This window comes from Thamnophis elegans, chromosome 11, assembly GCF_009769535.1.
Source record: "Thamnophis elegans isolate rThaEle1 chromosome 11, rThaEle1.pri, whole genome shotgun sequence".
Classification (NCBI taxonomy): domain Eukaryota; kingdom Metazoa; phylum Chordata; class Lepidosauria; order Squamata; family Colubridae; genus Thamnophis; species Thamnophis elegans.
In genome coordinates this window covers 31032040-31051831 of record NC_045551.1, presented here as the reverse complement: position 1 = coordinate 31051831, position 19792 = coordinate 31032040, and the positions used below count along the sequence as shown (strand labels likewise).

General features: G+C 36.0%; 1 protein-coding gene across 1 annotated transcript; it reads left to right on the top strand.

Moving 5' to 3' along the window:
* The first annotated feature begins 1029 nt into the window (after positions 1-1029).
* NIPA1 (NIPA magnesium transporter 1) lies at positions 1030-15119 on the top strand. Its single transcript, XM_032226723.1, has 5 exons — positions 1030-1236; positions 6578-6625; positions 8890-8980; positions 10244-10404; positions 12847-15119. The coding sequence occupies exons 1-5, from the start codon at positions 1071-1073 to the stop codon at positions 13356-13358; spliced, it is 978 nt and encodes a 325-aa protein (XP_032082614.1). The 5' UTR covers positions 1030-1070; the 3' UTR covers positions 13359-15119.
* Positions 15120-19792: the final 4673 nt, after the last annotated feature.

The following is a 19792-nucleotide window of genomic DNA, read 5'->3' as shown; positions in this document are numbered from 1 at the left end:
TAATCACTACCTGAGGATAAATTAAAGAAAATGGGTGTGTTATCTGTCTCTTCTTCCCCCAAAGTTCAAGAAAAATCTGCTGGTAGCCCTGGTGAATATTGATAGGTGGAGTGTGTAATCTCATCCTTCAAATGAAAATGTCAGATAATCAGATAATAATAATCAGATCATCAGATAAACAAAACAAACCCATTGTACCCATTGGCCTCTGCTATTTATGTATGCATATTGAAGATCAGTAGAACATATGTTAGGCAAGAGGATGCCTCGATTCCCTGGAATATTTTCTCCTCACCGGCTCAGAGAAAACTTTCGTGACCTTGTGATTTGAAGCTGAAGTGGAAGAAGGTTCGTTTGGCTTTTGGACTCCGTTCTTTTTCTACAATCGTTAAACTGTTTCCCGGAAAGAAGCCTCGTTTTCACGGGACCTGCTTGTCTGAGGTGGGAGAAAAACCTGGTTAGTGTGATGACTTAACACATACACATCATTACAGTTAGAATTGAGCATTTCAATAATGAAGGTCCCCATAATTTGTGCGCGAGGATTGTTTTGCAGAGACACCTCAGCGCTAAGAGAGCAACGGCTCCAGCCCGTAACAATATTTTGCCTGTGTCTAAGCTCAACACCGGCCTGCATGAGCATGACGTCATGGTGCAACGCCATGATGTCATGGTGCAAAGTGCGGGCCACTTACTCACTCGCATCGTCGCGCCGTTTTCCGTCCCCGCCTGTTCTTGCGAGGGACTGCCGAGAGCAGAGACTGGGGTCCTCTGCCCGCACTCAGTTCATCTCCTCCCACTTCTCTTGGCTGTCAAGGCAGAGACCCCTCGGTTTTATTGAGGGGACTTCTAGTGCCAGAGGGCGCTGAGAACGCAGCAGCGAGCAAGCAGCAGGAGCAGCAGCAGCAGCAACAACCGGAGCTGGGGGAGGAGTTTGTGATTCAGGGCGGATCCCGCAGAGCGGCTGCTGGTTGCTGGCCGGCTTAGGAGAAAGAGGAGAAAGAAAGAGGAAAAAGAAAGAGGCTGGCCGAGCAGCTGGGCGTCCTTGGTGCTGGCACCGCCGCCCGGGCATGAGGATGGCTGTCGGCGCAGCAGCGGCTCCAGGAGACGGGGGCTCGCCGAATCCCGGTCCCGCTGCGGTCTCTCTGGGCTTGAGCGTGGCTGTGGTGTCCAGCCTGGTCAATGGCTCCACGTTCGTGCTGCAGAAAAAAGGAATCGTGCGGGCAAGAGGACGAGGTAGGGCCCCCTGGTCACAGTCCCTTTCTATGCTTCGGGTTGCAGCACAAACGCTCTGAATGTCTTTGCAACAGCTAGCATCCTCTGCGTGGTCTCCTCCCACTTGGCCGAGCCCACCCCGGCTTATTCGTACGCCGCCTTTCCTGGAGCCCCTGCTTCCCTGGCACGGAGGTCACCCTCCGGGAGCGATTAATCCAAAATATTTAGCAAACCCGGGCCTCGCGACTGCCTTCCCCGATCAACACAAGTGCTTCCAGAGGTGTAGGACTACAACCCCCAGAATTCCCAGTCCTGCCGCTAAATTGGGGAAGCCTGCTTTAAAACAGATTGCTTCGTTCCGAGGCATTATCTTTGGCTTTAGGCAGTATCAGACCTAAGTATTTAGCATGTCCATTGCGAATACACCTTGCATTCCTTCTCCGGGTTGGGTCAGGGACACAACCACCACAAAGGCTAACCCTTCAGCTCTCCAATCCAGCCACTCCCCCTCCTTTATTGTTTTCGTCTTCAAGTTTGTAATGATATCTGTACTTTTTCAAAAGTCCGTGCTCTTATGTCTGCATGATAAGTGGTAGGCATTTGATTTGCAAAAGGATAATAACTGAGCCATGAAGGCTAAATAAAATCTCCCATATGTCAGGGCCAGAGGTTCAGATAGCCTTTTCAAGATTTCAAATGTGATTTGTCCCTTACACCAGCAGATGCTGTAGCGTATTATCCACTCAGTTTAAGTTTGTACTTTGCATTTATAATCTGAATTTATTTTTTATGTTATTTTTTTTTAAAAAAAGAAATTAACACTGAAGGGTTTCTTATAGAATCACTGAGTTTGGACAAATCAGTTTACACCAGTGTTTCTCAAAGTAGGCAACTTTTAAGACTGAATTGCCCAGAATTCCCCAATAGCAATAGCACTCAACCATGCTGGCTGGGGAATTCTGGCAGTTGAAGTTGCCAAATTTTAAAAGCATTGATTTAGAATGTCAGATCTAATCCATTCAGAAATCCAAAAGCAAACATGCTAGGCAGGTGGTTACCCAACTTCTGTGTGAATACATCCAATGGAGACCCATCACCTCTCCAGAATAATTGATTCCACTTTCACTTTGCACATGCTATGAAGACATTTATTTGGATTCTGTCTTCTTGTAATTTAAACTATGTTTATAATCTAGATTCTTATAAAGCAATACACATACCATATCATAATGCATTATGTAGATCTGATCATAGTTTCAGAAATGATTTGCTAAGTGGCACCTAGAGGATTTTGTATTAGCAAAATATACAGAATTCATCTATTACTTCCAAAGGGCTCTATAGCAGTTTGCATGTTGATCTTTGGTAATGATCATTATGTATGTTCAATATAGCAAGCAAACAGGCTCCCAAATCCACGTTTAACTGTATTTCTGTTAATGGGCCGTTTTTTGCAGGAAGCACATTCACTAAAAAAGGACTATATATTCTTGTAGGAATGCCTAAAATTAAGAGCAGCTATATTCTGAAATGTGATACAGGCAGAAAGGTGATACTGACATTTCTAATATAAGCTCTTGCATACCAAACTGGTCTTTGGGGGAATACTTGTATTTTAGTCTGTTCCTAATTCTGTGACAAGCTTCCCATTAAGCTCTGCATTCCAGAGCAGTCTTATTCTATAGTAAACTCTACAGTATTGGGTATTTCTGTGATTTCCCCCTATTGGTTCTACCTAGATAGACACAGTACCAAAATATTAAACTCTAAAATCCAGTTATTTGATTGTTTGTGATTAATTCATGAAATATTCAAAGAACAAAGTAAATAGCAATTTACAATTTACAAGATAAAAACTAATACAAATTAAGAAATAAAGTAAAAATATGAAATATAGAAAATAAAAGAAGTATAGAAAAACATAAGAATAGCAATAGTATTTAGACTTATATGCCACTCAAATTAGAGAGTAACTTGTACAGGTAGTCCTTGACTTACAACAGTTCATTTAGGGACTTCAAAGTTACATCGCACTAAAAAAGGGACTTATGACCATTTTTCACACTTAAGACCATTGTAGTATACCCATGGTCACATGATTCATATTCGGGTGTTTGACAACTGACTCATATTTATGACCATTGCAGTGTCGCAAGATCACGTGATCCCCTTTTGTGAAGTTCTGATAAGCAAAGTCAATGGGAAACCATATTCACTTAACAATGTTATTAATTTAACAACTGCAATGATTCACTTAACAAATAGAGCAAAACTCAATTAACAAATTTCCTACTTAACAATAATTTTGGGCCCAATTGTGGTCATAAGTTGAGGACTACCTGTATTCAAGGAAACTGAAGTATCTTAATAATTAATGATTCAAGTAATAATTAATTCATATAATTGACCAACTGCATTACCAGTTTTATTTACTGCTGGCCTTAGCAGATAATCAATATGCAATGTACTTGTTCCATTCTGGAGAAAGTGATAACTAGTATAGAACTATTCCCATGCTTGCAGAAGAAACTACAATATGTAAATTAATTTGCTTGTGAATACAGACCATTTTGCTTTGCATTACTTAAATGTAATTGGAAACCCACTGAAATGATGATTCATGTTCCAATGTAGCAGGAATGTATATTTAGGTATTTATTGTATTAGGAACTGAAAGATCCAGGTAAAAATCTAAAGTAGATTTATTCTACCTTACTGTAGATTTATGCTCCTAGGAAGAATAATGGAATGAACAATAATTAAACTGAGAAATATTATCCACTTTGTTTGGACAAGAATATAGTATAATGTAGTTTTCTTAATCTATGCCTACCACATGGTGGCTTGTGTACTCTTGATATCCCACATATGCAAGACCTTTATTATGTATTGGCAGGGGAAGTTATAACATTTTACATACTCAGTAATTTTTAAGTTCTCAAACATAAACCTTATATACTGACTTGATTGGCATAATATTTGAAGTCATGGTTTGGTTTGATTACTGACTTCTCATAAACTATAGATTAAATTGTGGTCAGCAAAGTATCTTAGCCACTAATTATGCGATGTAAATAACTTTTAACCACATCCAGCATGCAATCTAAGCCCAGCTTAGTGCTTATCTTGCAGTTAAACAGTTGTATGACTCTTCCAGGAAAATGAGATGGGATAGAAGAGCAATATCAAATTATAACCACATATGCAGCAGCATCTCTGTTGTTAGTGCTTTGTTAACTCTTGCTGATGTGTATGTGTTATATCCAAAAAAATAATTAATGGCATTATATACAGGTACAATACCAAACACACTTGGCAATATAAAGTTGGAACCGATTTGTTTTCAGGTATTTTATCCTTGAAAATCTCCCCTTTTCATAATTGAATAACTCAATTAGCACAGAAATATCACATAGCAATTTAAAAATAGAAAACTATGTACTGTTTGTAAAAGAAAAGATCTCTTTGTTTGCTTGCTTCAGGAATTCATTTTACTTGATTTGTACAAGCAGCTTTATTTGGAGCTCATCCTCACCAGCTGACAGTATTTTGTACTGGTCTAGCATGTCTAGTTTGCATTTTCCACAGTCACGTCATAAATTCATGTTCCACTTTTGCTCCATGTAAACTATTTGAAACAAAAAGCAAGATTAGGTTTTTAAAGAGCCTATTTGGTTCACTTGTCATTGTTTTTTTTTTAAGATTATGAAAGTAATAAATGATATGCATCAGTTTTTGTCAGGCCTTTTAACAAAAAGAAATATAATTCAGAGACTAGCAAGAACATAAGAACCTGCTGGATTGAAATTTAACCGAGCATTTTGTTTATCATAATGGCCAATCAAGTTCCTCTGCACTTTGTAAGTCTTTTCGAACATGGAAACACCCATTCTCTCACTGTTATTACCTTGCATTTGGAATGCAGAAAGGCAGGGTCCCTCAAACTCATCATAAACATTGAGTCTTCAAGACTTAATAGATCTATTCTCCATATACATCTTTAGCTTTCTTTTAAACCCAGTCAAGTCAAAAATCTATGTAATACATTATTCAGGTTAATCATCCATCCAATTCATTCTACTATACTTTTTAACTCCATCAATAGCAATAGCAATAGCAGACATATACCCCTTCATAGGGCTTTCAGCCCTCTCTAAGCGGTTTATAGAGTCAGCATATTGCCCCCAACAACAATCTGGGTCCTCATTTTACCCACCTCGGAAGGATGGAAGGCTGAGTCGACCCTGAGCCGGTGAGATTTGAACAGACGAACTGCAGAACTGCAGTCAGCTGAAATAACCTGCAGTGCTGTATTTAACCACTGCGCCACCTCGGCTCAATTGGATGATTTCTCGTCCTATTGTCTTGACAGAGGGGGAAAACAGATTAGACTGAAAAGTGAAACTACTTCTCTGTCTCCTCCTCCTCCTCCTTCAAAAAAGCATAATCCAGTTGCCTTTGGAAAAAGTAAATTTGAGACAACCATGACCTAGATGACTGAGAATCTCTGTAAGCTTTCAGTTATTCACATTAGTTCACATTCATATTGGGCTTCAATGCTTTTCCTTACTGAATACTTACAATCTGCTATTTTTACTGCTCAAATACTGAAATCCTAAACAATGCAAATTTTGGATAAAAGATGGAAGTTGGGTTCTGATTGCCATAGGTAGTACTGAATTGGCAATAATTGTTTGTGCTTTCTAAAATACCTTTCAATGTTTTCTGTACTATATTAGATTGAGGCACAATCTAATGAGGCAGATGTACTTATACAACTTCCATCTCCATTACTGGTTTTATTCATTTCTCTAGAAGATTACCTCTTGAAAAGGCCCACCAAGATTGCAAAAAAATATTTCAAATCTTAGAAACAGGTATAATGGTTATGTTATATTTTACAAGAAACAGAGTATCTATGCATTTTTAAACAGTTCAAATTCAGCTTTTGCATAAGTATTGAAAGCATAGGTAAATATATGTTTATTGTCGTGTGACTCAATATTGACGCTCAATTTCAAAAACTATTTTGTGGTTTTGAAATATTTTAATACTAATCATTTGATTTAGGGCAAGGGTGAACCATGTGCATATCTATTTTCTTAAAGAGTTGGATTATTAATAACCACACCAGGGACATGACTGATTATCTTCATTGGAAGCAAACTATAAAAAGTAATACTGATTATGGTTACACTCATGGCTATACAAGATTTGCATTGGTTCATGCACCCTAGTTAAATAATTCTGTAAGGCGGTGTAGTTGTAAAGTTAACATGTTGTTGAAGCTATAGAAAATTGTATCTATAAAATATATATTATTTAATCTGATGATCCAATTTTTGATTTTTCACTTATCCAGGGACTTCATATTTAACTGATATAGTGTGGTGGTCAGGTACTATTGCCAGTAAGTATATCTTCTATCTTTGAACAATTTACACCTTAAAACCATATTGAAGGACTATACTGTTCTATTCAGATGTGTTAGGCAAAATTTTTATGCATATGATCAGCAGTGATGATCATAACTCTGGTCCAATATATCTATGTAAAGGAAAGCTGCTGACATGCTCAGTCTAGCATATTTTGATATAAAGACTTTTCTTGTTGGCAGCATTTTCATTCATTTCACACAACAGGATATAGTGGCTTTGGCTAAACTGTATATCTCTCTCAGGCAACATAATTTAAGTATAAAATTGTTTTTATCCAAGGGAATATTTGTGGGGAGAGTCAAAATCTATATGATTTGCTATCCAGCTATATTGGGTTATAATTGCTGGAAATAATTTATATCAAAAAAACATCTGGAGGAACCAGACTGGAGAAAGTTGAATCAGAATTTACTTGAAATCATCTTATTAGACCAGTGGTTCCCAACGTGGGGCCTACGCCCCACAGCGGTGCAATTTGATTTTTAATGGGGGCAATTTGAACCTTGTTTAAACCAAGTTAAATGGCCTGTTAGGCTTCCTCTGCTTGAGTTCACTTTTTGAGTAAAGTAAGAATTATATTTCACAGGAGGGGGCATCAGGATTTTAGAGATGCTTAGGTGGGGCATGGCCAAAAAAAAGTTGAGAACCACTGTGTTAGACACAAAAATGTATGGGCAATGCATAGATTGTTTTTCTTAACAGTTACAGTTTTCCAGTCACATTTTCTGAATAAAAAGTTGTTTCACTAAAGTTAACCTCAACTTCTTTTATGAATTTGTCCATGCAGTTTATTAAGCAGCAATATCAGAACTGATTTTCCAGTGCTTTTTTTCTAAAATATCAGTTTGATTTCTGGTCTAATTAACAGCCTTGGAATTTTGTGGTTTCTCCCATGGAAGTACTAATCAAGAGTACTTCTGCTATCTTTTTCAAAATTAACCAAGTTTATTTAAATGCTGTCATATGCAAATCAACTTGTGAAAACAACAACAGCAACAAAAAACCTAAACATGATGGGTGTAACAATTTAGATTGTAATTCTTTTGTTTAGCTGATGATATATTATAATCCTACGTAAACATAAATCAATTTGTTGACCTACAGATATATTGCAATTTCAAACTTTCCAATCAGGGTTGCCTTGCAGGCTTGGAATGCCCCAAAAGTGTAATTCACACACTCCCGGAAAGCTGAAATAAGATGCTAGGATATGGAACCTTCAGCTAGCATAAAACATATTGAAAATATATCAAAATACTTTATACCAATGCAGAGTAGGGCTCATTTTAGTTCAATATCATCTACACTGCCACTGTTTAGGATTATTTACCAGGAGAAGGCATTACATTTGCATCCATAACTTTAAAATATAAAATGGAAATAGCAGTATACCTCCAAAATAAACACGTTAGTGAGGTCTAGGAACAGTCAATGCAATTTTGTAGGAAGATGAAAATAGTAGCCATTAGTATCTGCAGAATGGCACATGATGTCAATACATTATGCCATCTTTGCACAAATGGCAGGAATAAAATGCTGTATGTCATATGCATTACTGGTGCAAAATACCTAAATCCATGCTATTTACATGCCTAGATGCATAGCCCAGAAAGTTTTCCATCATGTTCTACTGATATCAGTCTTAATGTTGCTCACATATAAAGTGCAGTGTCCTAACTTTTTCACTTCCCCATTGTCTAGTTTATCAGGGTTTCAAAACAAGGGGCCAGAAGCAAAACCACAGTGCTCTAGACACAGCACTGTTGCTTCTGAGTTATAGAGCTATGGATGCTCAACTTTTCCCTTCTCAAGATCCAAACTTAATGTCTTATTAGGCAGCTATACTCACCAATTGTCAAGGGTTTTTGGGATGGTGGTTGTGGTGGTAATAATATAGTGTTGAGATTTAGATATGGAAATATAGAGATTATGGCTTTAATGACAGTGCCATCATTCTTGCTACTTCTTTAAGGCTAAAAGGAAAAATACCTCCTCCCTATTTACTAGTTTTTCTGCCCATGAATATAAAGGACAATCATTCTAATTAATTAAAATGCAGCCAGAGAAACATACAGCAGGTTAAAATAGGAAGGAAATTATAAAAAACAAAGCTGCCAAGCAGTGAGGTAATAAAGCAATGCAACACTGAAAACCCTGCTGTCGAAATCAGCTGTTCCAAAAATAATGAAATGTTTTGTTTTGTTTTCTGTTCACATATGTGTGTTTTTCCTCACAGTGGCACTTGGCCAGATTGGGAATTTCTTAGCTTATACTGCAGTTCCTACTGTACTGGTGACTCCACTTGGTGCACTTGGAGTCCCATTTGGGTAAGATTTTTTCCTATTATGCCTATTTTCCTATTTCTTCAAATCAGACTATCCATCTGACTACCTATCTTTTACACAACTATGTTAATTTTTTTGTAATTTTTTTTACTAGTAGTGGCAAAAGTATTCCATTTCTTTCATCTGTCCTAGAAATTTGATTTTAAAATGACCTAGTTTTTTTTTCACTTTATCTTCCCTTTTGATCCTCACTTTAAGGAAAAGATATTAGTTGTTTTTTTAGATTTCTTTCTATCCTTTGAAATGTGCAGATGCTTTTATTTTTTTATTTTTCAAAGAAAGACATTTTCAAAGGTTTACTGTGAACATAGACTTATGTTTATATGCCCAGAATCCTGAAATGTAAAATGTGTAAACCTCTCAACTACTCAAATAAAACATCCTTGGATTTTCAGAGATTCTGGCTAAATGAGGTGCATCCTTTGAATTTTTCAATTAGTTAACTCTTGGTGTTACTTCATGCTGTGGAATTGTATCCAGGGCTAAAAACTGATTCAATCCCCAACAAGCTACAGAAAGAAGACAGAGTGATACTTCTAGAACTTTGCCTCAGATAGCTATCGTTTCTCAAATATTTAAGTTAATTTTGAGATATTATATTCCTTTAGGGCATTTTTACCACAAATAGCACTGTCCTCTCTCTATCCAAAGAATCATGAAGTGACCCTCAACTACAAATAGTGTCTTTAAAAAAGGTTTTACATCTCTGATGCTGCATAAACATGTTAGATCTGTTAAGAAAACATCCTGTATCAGCAGCTGCAAGAAATGTTGATACTTTAAAAAATGTCACGTAATTTGCAGGAGAGATCCAGTCAGAGTATTTTTCATGGATACAAAATGCATCAGGGAAGCATTCCTTTCCTATCTTGCATTCCCACTTGCCAGACCAAACTCAAGTGTTGAAATATATCTCACATTGCTAGCTGGGGAATTCTGGAAGTTGAAATCCACATATCTTAAAATGGCTAAAGCTGAGAAACACTGTTTAAACCAACAAAGAAAATTAACAAAGACGGATGAATAATTTCTTAACCTTCAGCAGGGACATCCACAAGAGTAATCAAACTGTAAAGAAACTGGCCATAACGAAATGATCTATCTTTATGTGCATCTATGAAAAAAATGTTAGGGTTTCCATCACACAATTGCTACTTTGATTTTTGGAAGTATCCTTTGTGGAGAGCCTACCTTACAACAGAGAACACCTGATTCAATTTTTCTCTTTGACCGTCTCTTTCTTAGGTCTATTTTAGCTTCCTATCTACTGAAAGAAAAACTGAATATTTTGGGCAAATTAGGCTGCCTCCTGAGTTGCGCAGGTTCTGTTGTTCTCATCATTCATTCTCCAAAGTCTGAAAGTGTCACCACTCAGGCTGAGCTTGAAGAAAAGCTTACAAATCCAGGTATTTAATTCTTTAGGTTATCCATGTTAACAAGTAAATCTGAGTCACAAGACAAAACTGAAAAGAAGTGTAAGTTGCTCCAACATGTAATGTTGGCTTACTTTGTATTTCCTGCTGAACAACTTTTTGTTGCCAAAGGAATGCATCAATTTTTCTTCGTCTTTGATTTTTAATTATGAAACTCATTTGCTCCACAGTCCTAAGCATAACTACCATTGTTTTTTTTTTTACAACCGTTGGGAAATAAGTTAGACTTACAAGTTTTTCAATAATTACAATATAAGGCAAGAATAAAATTAAAAATAAAATTTAAAGAAAAAGTTACTTACGCTTAAAATTAGCTTATTTTCCTATCTGGTAAAGATTTTTATATAATTCATTAAATAATAAAGATTGGAATTAATTGTACTTGTGTATAATTTCAGTCAATGGAATTTAAGCAGTTTTATTACTTTGGGGTTACAATTGAGTAGTATAAATTTATAAATTCAATCAAGGAAGGCTGGAAATTAAAATAAATAATGGGTTTGGATGTAAAATTATTGTTAGAAATCAAAGAATAAAGGAGAATATATTTTCTTGTAATTATTTCAGTGTACATGATACACAAAAGGAAGCAATCCATTGGCCTCTTCCAAATGTGTTTGGGATTACAGCTCCCCAGATTCTTAGCCAAAGACCAAGATACGTAGCTGGAAATTCTGGAAATTGTACCTCCAAATTGGGGAAGATCTAAATACAACATAGTTGATTCAGTGATGAGCAAACCACTGACTGCTTCCAAGAGTAGGCATGATTAATAAGCTGCTTGTAAATATCAGAAAATTATAATCCAAACTACGGACTATAATTTTGTCTTCCTGAAGAAATTAAAAAATAAAGTGATGGTCTTATGGTTTCGAACAATTTCTAGATAGAGGAGGAGACAAAGATACCACAAAATTACATTGCTTAAATATGCCTGATGACTGACTGGCCCATGATAAATAAAACATGGGAGATAATTTAAATATGCTCCGCTGTATTCAGTTTACATATAAACAGAAATATGCATTTCAAAAGATCATTTTTCCGAATCAAAAGCATAATTTGCCATAATAAATTAAATAACAGACTATCAAAAGCAGGAGCACGATTTAGGATTACATACCATGGTTTGATTCAGATAGAAAACAAGGATTTAAGAAAAGGAATGAGCAGAAAACCTGGCAGTACTTCCAAATCAGTGATGGGTTTCAAAAAATTTTAGAACCTCTTCTGTAGGTGTGGCCTGGTTTGTGGAAGTGGCTTGCCGGCTATGTGACCGGGTGGGAGTGGCTTGCTGGCCATGTGACTGGGTGGGCATGGCCAACTTGTAAAATGTGGTGAAACTCACTTAATAACGCTGTTGCTTAGCAACCAAAATGTTGGCTCAGAAACTGGCATTTGAAGCACGCAAGTCTTAAAGCTGTCAAGTTACAAGACCCTTGCACCCATAACCCTTTAGGAAAAAAAACCAGGGCTGTTCAAACATGACAGCTTTAAGACTTGTGGACTTTAACTCCCAGAATTCCTCCTCCAGTCATGTTGGCTCAGGAACTCTGGCATTGAAGTGTGCAAGTCTTAAAGCTGTCAAGTTACAAGACCCTTGCACCCCTAACCCTTTAGAAAAAAACCCAGGGATGTTCAAACTTGACAGCTTTAAGACTTTAAGGTTTAGATAGGACTCTTAAAGGTGGGTAAGGTGATTGATGAGCCAGCCAATCAGTGAGCGGTGGGCGGGGCAAACGTGGTGCGAACGGGGGAGGGAGTTAGAACTGGTTCTAAATGGCACTGTAGAAGAGGTTAGAACTGTCAGGAACCCACCAAATGTAGTCTTTCCAAATATGTTAGTGTATATTGACATTCCAGGGCATTGGAATATAAAAACCATTAAGATAGATAGAACATTTATTGTCCAAGTGTGATTGGGCACATAAGGAATTTCTCTCCAGTGCATATGCTTCCAGTGTACATACAAGCAACAAGTGATAAAACATGATCATAATCATAAAATACAATAATCATAAATCATAACATACAACACCCAGTGATAGTTACAGGATACTAAATAATCAACATAAATCATAACAGGATACTAAATAAAAGCAATCAACATAAATCATGAGATACAAATAACAAAGTTATGGTCATAAGAAGCTAAGGAAATAGGTAATAGGAAAGATGAGAAGGATAATAGTAATACAACCCTATTAGGTAGTTGATAATGAAGTTTATTGCAAAATACAATTTGGAAAGTTATCTAGCTAAAGCCAATGTGAGTTGATGTCACTATATAAACAATGTGCAGTATGGATTGTGATTGCTTGCATTTGGGGTATATCGCAAATAATATAGAATTGTTTTCAAGAAATATCATTTTGTTGAGCTTAATTATGCCATTATATTCTCTTTGTTTTTCAGTATTCGTGGGTTACCTCTGTATTGTGCTTCTCATGCTGCTTCTACTTATCTTTTGGATTGCACCAGCCCATGGACCCACTAACATTATGGTTTACATCAGTATTTGCTCATTGTTAGGAAGTTTCACTGTGCCTAGTACAAAAGGAATTGGACTGGCTGCTCAAGATATCTTTCACAATAATCCATCAAGTCAAAGAGCATTGTATCTCTGTTTGGTTCTGTTAGCAGTATTGGGGTGTAGTATAATAATTCAGTTTAGGTACATAAATAAGGCACTAGAATGTTTTGATTCCTCAGTGTTTGGTGCCATCTATTATGTAGTATTCACCACTCTTGTCTTGCTGGCCTCAGCCATTTTGTTCAGAGAATGGAGTAATGTTGGTGTTGTTGACTTCTTGGGGATGGCTTGTGGGTTCACCACTGTATCTATTGGAATTGTTCTTATACAAGTCTTCAAAGAATTCAATTTCAATATTGGTGATTTGAATAAGCCTAATATGAAGACCGATTAAATTCTTAAATGTTCAAGGGAATTGGGTCATCCAGAGAATGATAGTGTCTTCAATTTTTAGGCCACAGAAATTATAGTCTTTAATTTCTAAACTTTGAGAATAACACCGCCTTTCATTCCTTGCTGGAATATGTGAAATGAATTAGTGTTCTTAATTCAATTTCTTAGGACTATTGTCATGCTTTATATCTTATGGTATCAAATGATTTTATAAACCTCATAGCAAGTAGGATAAGAATTGCATCGCCACAGAAGCTGATGCATTTCTTTATCTTTAGGATTATCTATGTAGTGTAGGATTGAATTATTTTGGTCTATGAAGAACCAGGAATCTTTTCAAATGGTTACTCAGAATCTTCTGTCAACATTTGTGTTTACAACTGAGCAGGTGCCATGCGTGATCAATAGCCCTTTTTAAAAATGTAGATACACTTCAAATACTAGATGGGTTTTCTTTCTATTTACCTTCACAGTTATAATTCGAATTTCAGTATTTTTCCAGGTGTATTTGAAGATTCCACAACAGTTGCTACAGGCTGTGTGTTGATATGATTTGTTCTTTCTCTGCCTTTGTAATTTGGACCAATGACATAATTATGTCCAAAACTAGGGCAGTGTGTTTATAACTTAACATACGTTTTATCTCATATCAGCTCACAAAGTTGCTCACAAATCTAAGTAAATACAGCACTTAATTGACAGCTACGCCTCTTGTTCACATGAATCACTTAATGTATATCAACATATTACATTAATCCAGGAACTTTTATTTAACATAAAAGAATGTGAGGAATATGTTAGATCTTTCTACCATTTTTGGTAGATCATTTGTAAACAGCTGGAAACTACTTCAGTGCCTTTTGTATTCTGATAAGATCACTTTTATGGGGCGGTTCATGTTCTCTAATATTTGTGTGTCCTCATGCATATCAATCTAACAAAGCAAAGAGACACTAATACGATATTTGAATTATTATGGGGTAACTTCTATGCACTTCCAACTGGTGTTTGTTTAGAACAAAAGTATTCTATTACAGTAGTATTCAATTATGTTCCATAGAAAGTTTTACCTAACAAATTCCAGTAAACTATTGTGTAGCATCTTTTGTCAGCTTTTGAACTGGCACTTTTAGAGGCATTATAAAGGAATTTGTAAGAGAAAAGAAAAATGTTGTTTGGTTAAGGGGAAAATATCTAAGTGATTCTTCAGCAGGGCCTGGAAATTGTTGCCACTCACTTGAAAGAAAAACAATGGGGCTTCTGTTTCCACAAACCAGTGTTTCTCAATCTTGGCAACCTTAAAAAGTATAAACTTCAACTCCCAAAATTCTGGAAGTTGAAGTCCACACATTTTAAAAGTATAAACACCTCAGTATAAAAATTGCTAAGTTAAAAGAACATTTTCTGATTCAGAAACTAAGGGTTGTCTTTTTCTAGGTAATTTGTTAGATTGGATTCAATAGATATAATTGTGTTTACAAGTTTTCAGTATGACTTGAATTAACATATTTGATTCAATAGATATGATTGTGTTTACAGGTTCTCAATATGAATTAACAATAGTGAAGTCTGTCATAGAAATAGCAGTTTCGTCAGTGGTGGGATTCAAATAATTTAACAACCGGTTCTCTGCCCTAATGACCAGCTGAGTAGGTGTGGCTGGGTGGTCATGCGACAGGGTGGGTGTGGCCAACTCGAAGTCATGTCGAAGGGTGCTTCTCCTTGCCTGGCCTCTCTTGACCCTGGGGATGCTGCTATGCTGTGAAAAACTGTCATCTCACTTTTTTCAGTGCCATTGTAACTTTGAATGTTCGCTAAATGAACTGTTGTAAATCAAGGATTACCTGTACAAAAATACAAAAAGCTTCTTTGCTTACAAAAAGCTGCCCTAAATTCCAATCATTAGATTAAAAAGACCTGCAAGCTGGAGTTACAAATCAGGAGGGTGCCAGAGCACCTTGAGGAATTAAAATAGTTAAAATCCAATGATAACTTATCAGCAACCAACTCTTGCTCATAAAGTGAAACCCTTTATCAGAGAAGTCATTTAAGCTCTCCAGAAAGAGCACACCCAAGAGAAGCAATCCTTAGATCCATTTGCACCACTTAAAGATACCAGCTGGTCTCACTCCCCTCAAAAGATATCCTAAGGAAACCATCCAGATTTAAGGAAAGATCACATGCACTCCAGAAAGGCAGTAAAAAATCAGTGCCAATCTTGCATCCTGTCTCTTGGAAATACACATCAAAAGGACAGTGCCAGGAACCACTAAAACAGTGAACAAAGACCCACTTCCCCAGATAGAAAAAGTAACCATGAGGCAGGTAAAAATTCAAACACAATACAAATAATTAAATCACACCTGTTTAAATCCTTTTAAAACTAAAACACAAGCCTTGTCTGGGTCATTACCAGAGCTCACACTCCAGGCAAGTTCAAGTGTAAACACTTAAGCCTAACTACAAAGAAAGCAATTAGCCCTAGAATGTAGCAAAAGAGCAAACATGGTAGCTGTTGCCTGTTAAACCAATTACCAGAACAAATAGACACAGGAACTATCCAGATTTCTCAACCCAGTTTCTTTTCAAGAACAGAGATTAACCTTTCCCCTTCCAAACAAAGCTAAATAGGGAAAAGTATCCCATCAATAAACACAGGATTAAACATCACCAAGCACAAAATTAAACTTCACCAAAAACCAGTTTCAGACCAAAACTCAGAAAGCGTATGTAACTCACGTTTGAAGTCAATCTTTCTAGCTAGCCAAGAAGCCTTGCTGAATGTCACTCATCTTGGTTCCTTGTCATTGAAAGCTTCTTTCTCCTGAGTTTCATTTCAGTGTTAAAGATATACTATATAAATAGGTAAATGAATACTTTGCCAGATCAGGTTTTATTTATTATTCTGTATGCCATTTTGTTGAACTTGTGTTTTTTTTTTTTTAATCACTGCATTTGAAACTTCTGAATTCAGGAGGCACATGACCTGAAAATATTTATGAAGGGAATGAGAAACAAATCATGTGCCCAGTACAAACTCTGCCCTTATATACTTTGGGATGTCATGATGCAAGTACAAAATATTGACACTTGTGTCATTATGTTGTGAAACATTTTATGTTTTGGCATCATCAAAGTTAGGAACAGACTCCAACTAATGTCATAGATCTCAGTGTGCACCTTCAAGCATTTTTAAGCATGCTTTATCTTCACAAGTAATTTCTGATGTCTGACTGTTTGACTGTATATATATACAGTATTACAGTATGATTAAAACTCATACTAATAGCTAGTTGAGCACTTGGAACATTAAATATCTGAAAATACATTATGGGTGCAGCCTGAATGGGGCTTCTCATTTCCTATAATGGACACTATGGGAAGGAAAATGCATCAGAATGTAGCCAGTCATAAAACATCAATTTAACAAAGAGCAACAGGGACTCATACCATTTACCATACTGTGTTGTTCCTACTACTCAAGCTGACTTTTATGGTTTTTATGGATGGGTAGACATGGTTCAGAACAAAGCATTGGCCTATAGTCATCCATTTTTATTTTCTGAGAATACCTGTGAGGCTACATATTGGACTCAGAGAAATTTCTTGGAAATAAATCATGCTGAAGTCTAGCTTTCTTTTAAAACAAAACACAAACATATACTCAGATGGGGCAAAGAGCCTACTAAACATCAATGGTACAAGTCCATAGACAGATTGGCTTCTTCCTCCCCCATTGGAATGATTTAGACATCAAGTCATGTTTAAACTGGACAGATCCCTTTCACCCTGTACATGCATGCTGTAACTTCATAATGGCAGTCAAAAATAACTTCTGAGCTAGTCTTTAATCAACTTTTAATGTGCAAACACTGGTTTGGCTTATTTATTTATTTATTTATTTATTCATTCATTCATTCATTTAAGAAATATCCATTTTGTCTTCTCCCAAGTGTTTTAGGTAGCTTACAAGGAAGTCATTTTTTTCTAAATGTCATGAAAATCTTCCTGCAATGTGTGGCATGTACAGAGAGGCTAGAAGAAACACATTAATATGGACGAGATAAAAATGTTTGAGTCTCTCTGATTACTTGAAGAGAGTTTTGCTTGAGCTACGATCAGTTCACTAGGTATCATGCATATCAAAGGAAATTCTGAATTCTTATAGCATTTTTCTCTAACAAGTTGGTATGGGTTTTTAGCTCCTGGCCTTAATCAGTATTCATATTCATAATCAGTATCATTACTTAAAACTATTTTCGAATGTTACTTTTTAAACAACATATGCTTGAAAGTCACATTTTATTCTAGCTTTTCAGTTTGGGTGATTTCAGTTTTGTTTTCTTTGACATATTAAGATACATGGTTTGACTTATATAGAAATTACCATAAATTATACCTTATTATTTTTCCCTCTGTGAAGAAATACCTAACCTAGCATACTGTATTAGTGCACATTTAAAATTGTATACACATTTAAAATCTTTCAGCTATTCTTTATTGATTGAGGCATTTACTAGGACATCTTGGCTGGGATAACTAAAATTTGTTTAGAATGTTAAGAATGATGTTACTATCCTCCAAATAAAAGCTTCAGGACAAATATATATTTGTAAGCAGTGTTACAATTTAGAAGTAGTTTTGGTTTATATGTATATAACATTAAAGAGTAGAATCTTGTTCTGACAAGTTAAAATGTTTTAGGAAAACCAAGCTATTAGTGTTACAAAATCTTGATCTAAAACGATTAAACTACTAGATGATACCTACCAGCCGCCAGCCCTAGCTATGGCAGCAATGAATTGAGAATCAATTGACACCATAACACATTGCACTAAACCACATATACAATTAGTTTGGCTTTGGCTTTGGCTTCATTTAGAGCCAAGGTGGCGCAGTGGTTAAATGCAGCACTGCAGGCTACTGCTAGATCAGCAGGTCAGCGGTTCAAATCTCACTGGCTCAGGGTTGACTCAGCCTTCCATCCTTCCGAGGTGGGTAAAATGAGGACCCAGATTGTTGGGGGCAATATGCTGACTCTCTGTAAACCGCTTAGAGAGGCCTGAAAGGCCTATGAAGCGGTATATAAGTCTACTGCTATTGCTATTGCTATTCATTTGCATGAACTAGTCATCATAGCTTATACAATAAACTATGGTGAAGAAAACTGTGGGTATGTGCCCTTGCCATCCAAATTTATTTGTGCTGCTATTACTCTTCACGAAGGCATTATTGATAGAGAAAACTTTTTGATAAGGATGACATACATATTATTTTGTGGTTTAGAATCTTCGGTTTGACTTTGATGCCTTTTAAGTTGAGACAGCCTTATAGCTAGATTCCAGAAAGTTATAATGTATATATTGGCATTCCATGTAACTTATATCTGTAGCTTCTAGCTTTTTAGATGATACATATAGAAATACTTATTTTTGCTACTTATTTTAACGAATACCGTAGTATTCTTTTTCTCCCTTTTAATTCTCTCTAGAATTGTCATCAATAACAATGATGTTAGCACTGGATCTTACTTCCATTTTTTTGTTAATATTTTGCTATGTTTTTTTTAAGATGCAGTGATTAAATTATTATAATTTTAGATATGATGTGCCATACTGGGCAATAAATGTGCTGGTATCTCTTGAACTTTGGTCTTCCTTAAATCTCAATATACCTTTGCTGGGATATAACTTGATTCATATACACTGGCTACATTGATCACATTCATCAGGAGCAAACCATGCTTGCCTTGTTATGGGAAATGTGAGTCTGGCTTATACATAATACTACAAAAATTTGATTGTTAAGGCAGAACAAAAGAACTAAAAAGTCACATTCCCTGCAGTCAAAAGACTTCTGCATTATTATAATTTGTAGGCGGGTTGATGATAGAATTAAAACGTAAAGAAATTCTAATTCATGTTTATTAACATGTTTTAAGTGATCTGTGTGGAAAGCATTGTACTACAATCAGGTACAATCTTAAAGCATTTCATTATAAAGTAAAATGATTTACCAAAGACGCTTTAATTTTCTTGAGTAGTATATTCCAGAGTTCATGTATGTAATAGCTGATAGAGTTCTATACAAACACTTCGATCCCATAGTCAAATTGTATATTTTATTGAATTCTGAAGTGACCAGAAACTAGCATAACCTGTACATGATGTAAACATTTTTCCTGCCAATTTGAATATATTATTCAAATCAATGTTCACTCTTACACTAAAATATGCATAAAAGTGTCATGTTTAACTTTTACTATATAGAAACCTATGTTCACTTGTAAACAATTTTACAAGATTAAATTTGTTTACTTAGGAATTCATTGAAACATAATTTACAGGGGAGGGGCTAAATTTTTGCAGAATTCATAAAAAGCTTTATATAGACTAGAAATTCATGCTAATTCCCTTTCAGAATAAGATTTAGAAT

Bases quoted from the DNA above. Each gene is read 5' to 3' on its own strand.
- NIPA1 (XM_032226723.1), top strand. From the start codon at position 1,071: ATGAGGATGGCTGTCGGCGCAGCAGCGGCTCCAGGAGACGGGGGCTCG. The intron at 8,981-10,243 runs GTAAGATTTTTT...TCTCTTTCTTAG, and splicing joins GCACTTGGAGTCCCATTTGG to GTCTATTTTAGCTTCCTATC. The intron at 10,405-12,846 runs GTATTTAATTCT...TTTGTTTTTCAG, and splicing joins AGAAAAGCTTACAAATCCAG to TATTCGTGGGTTACCTCTGT.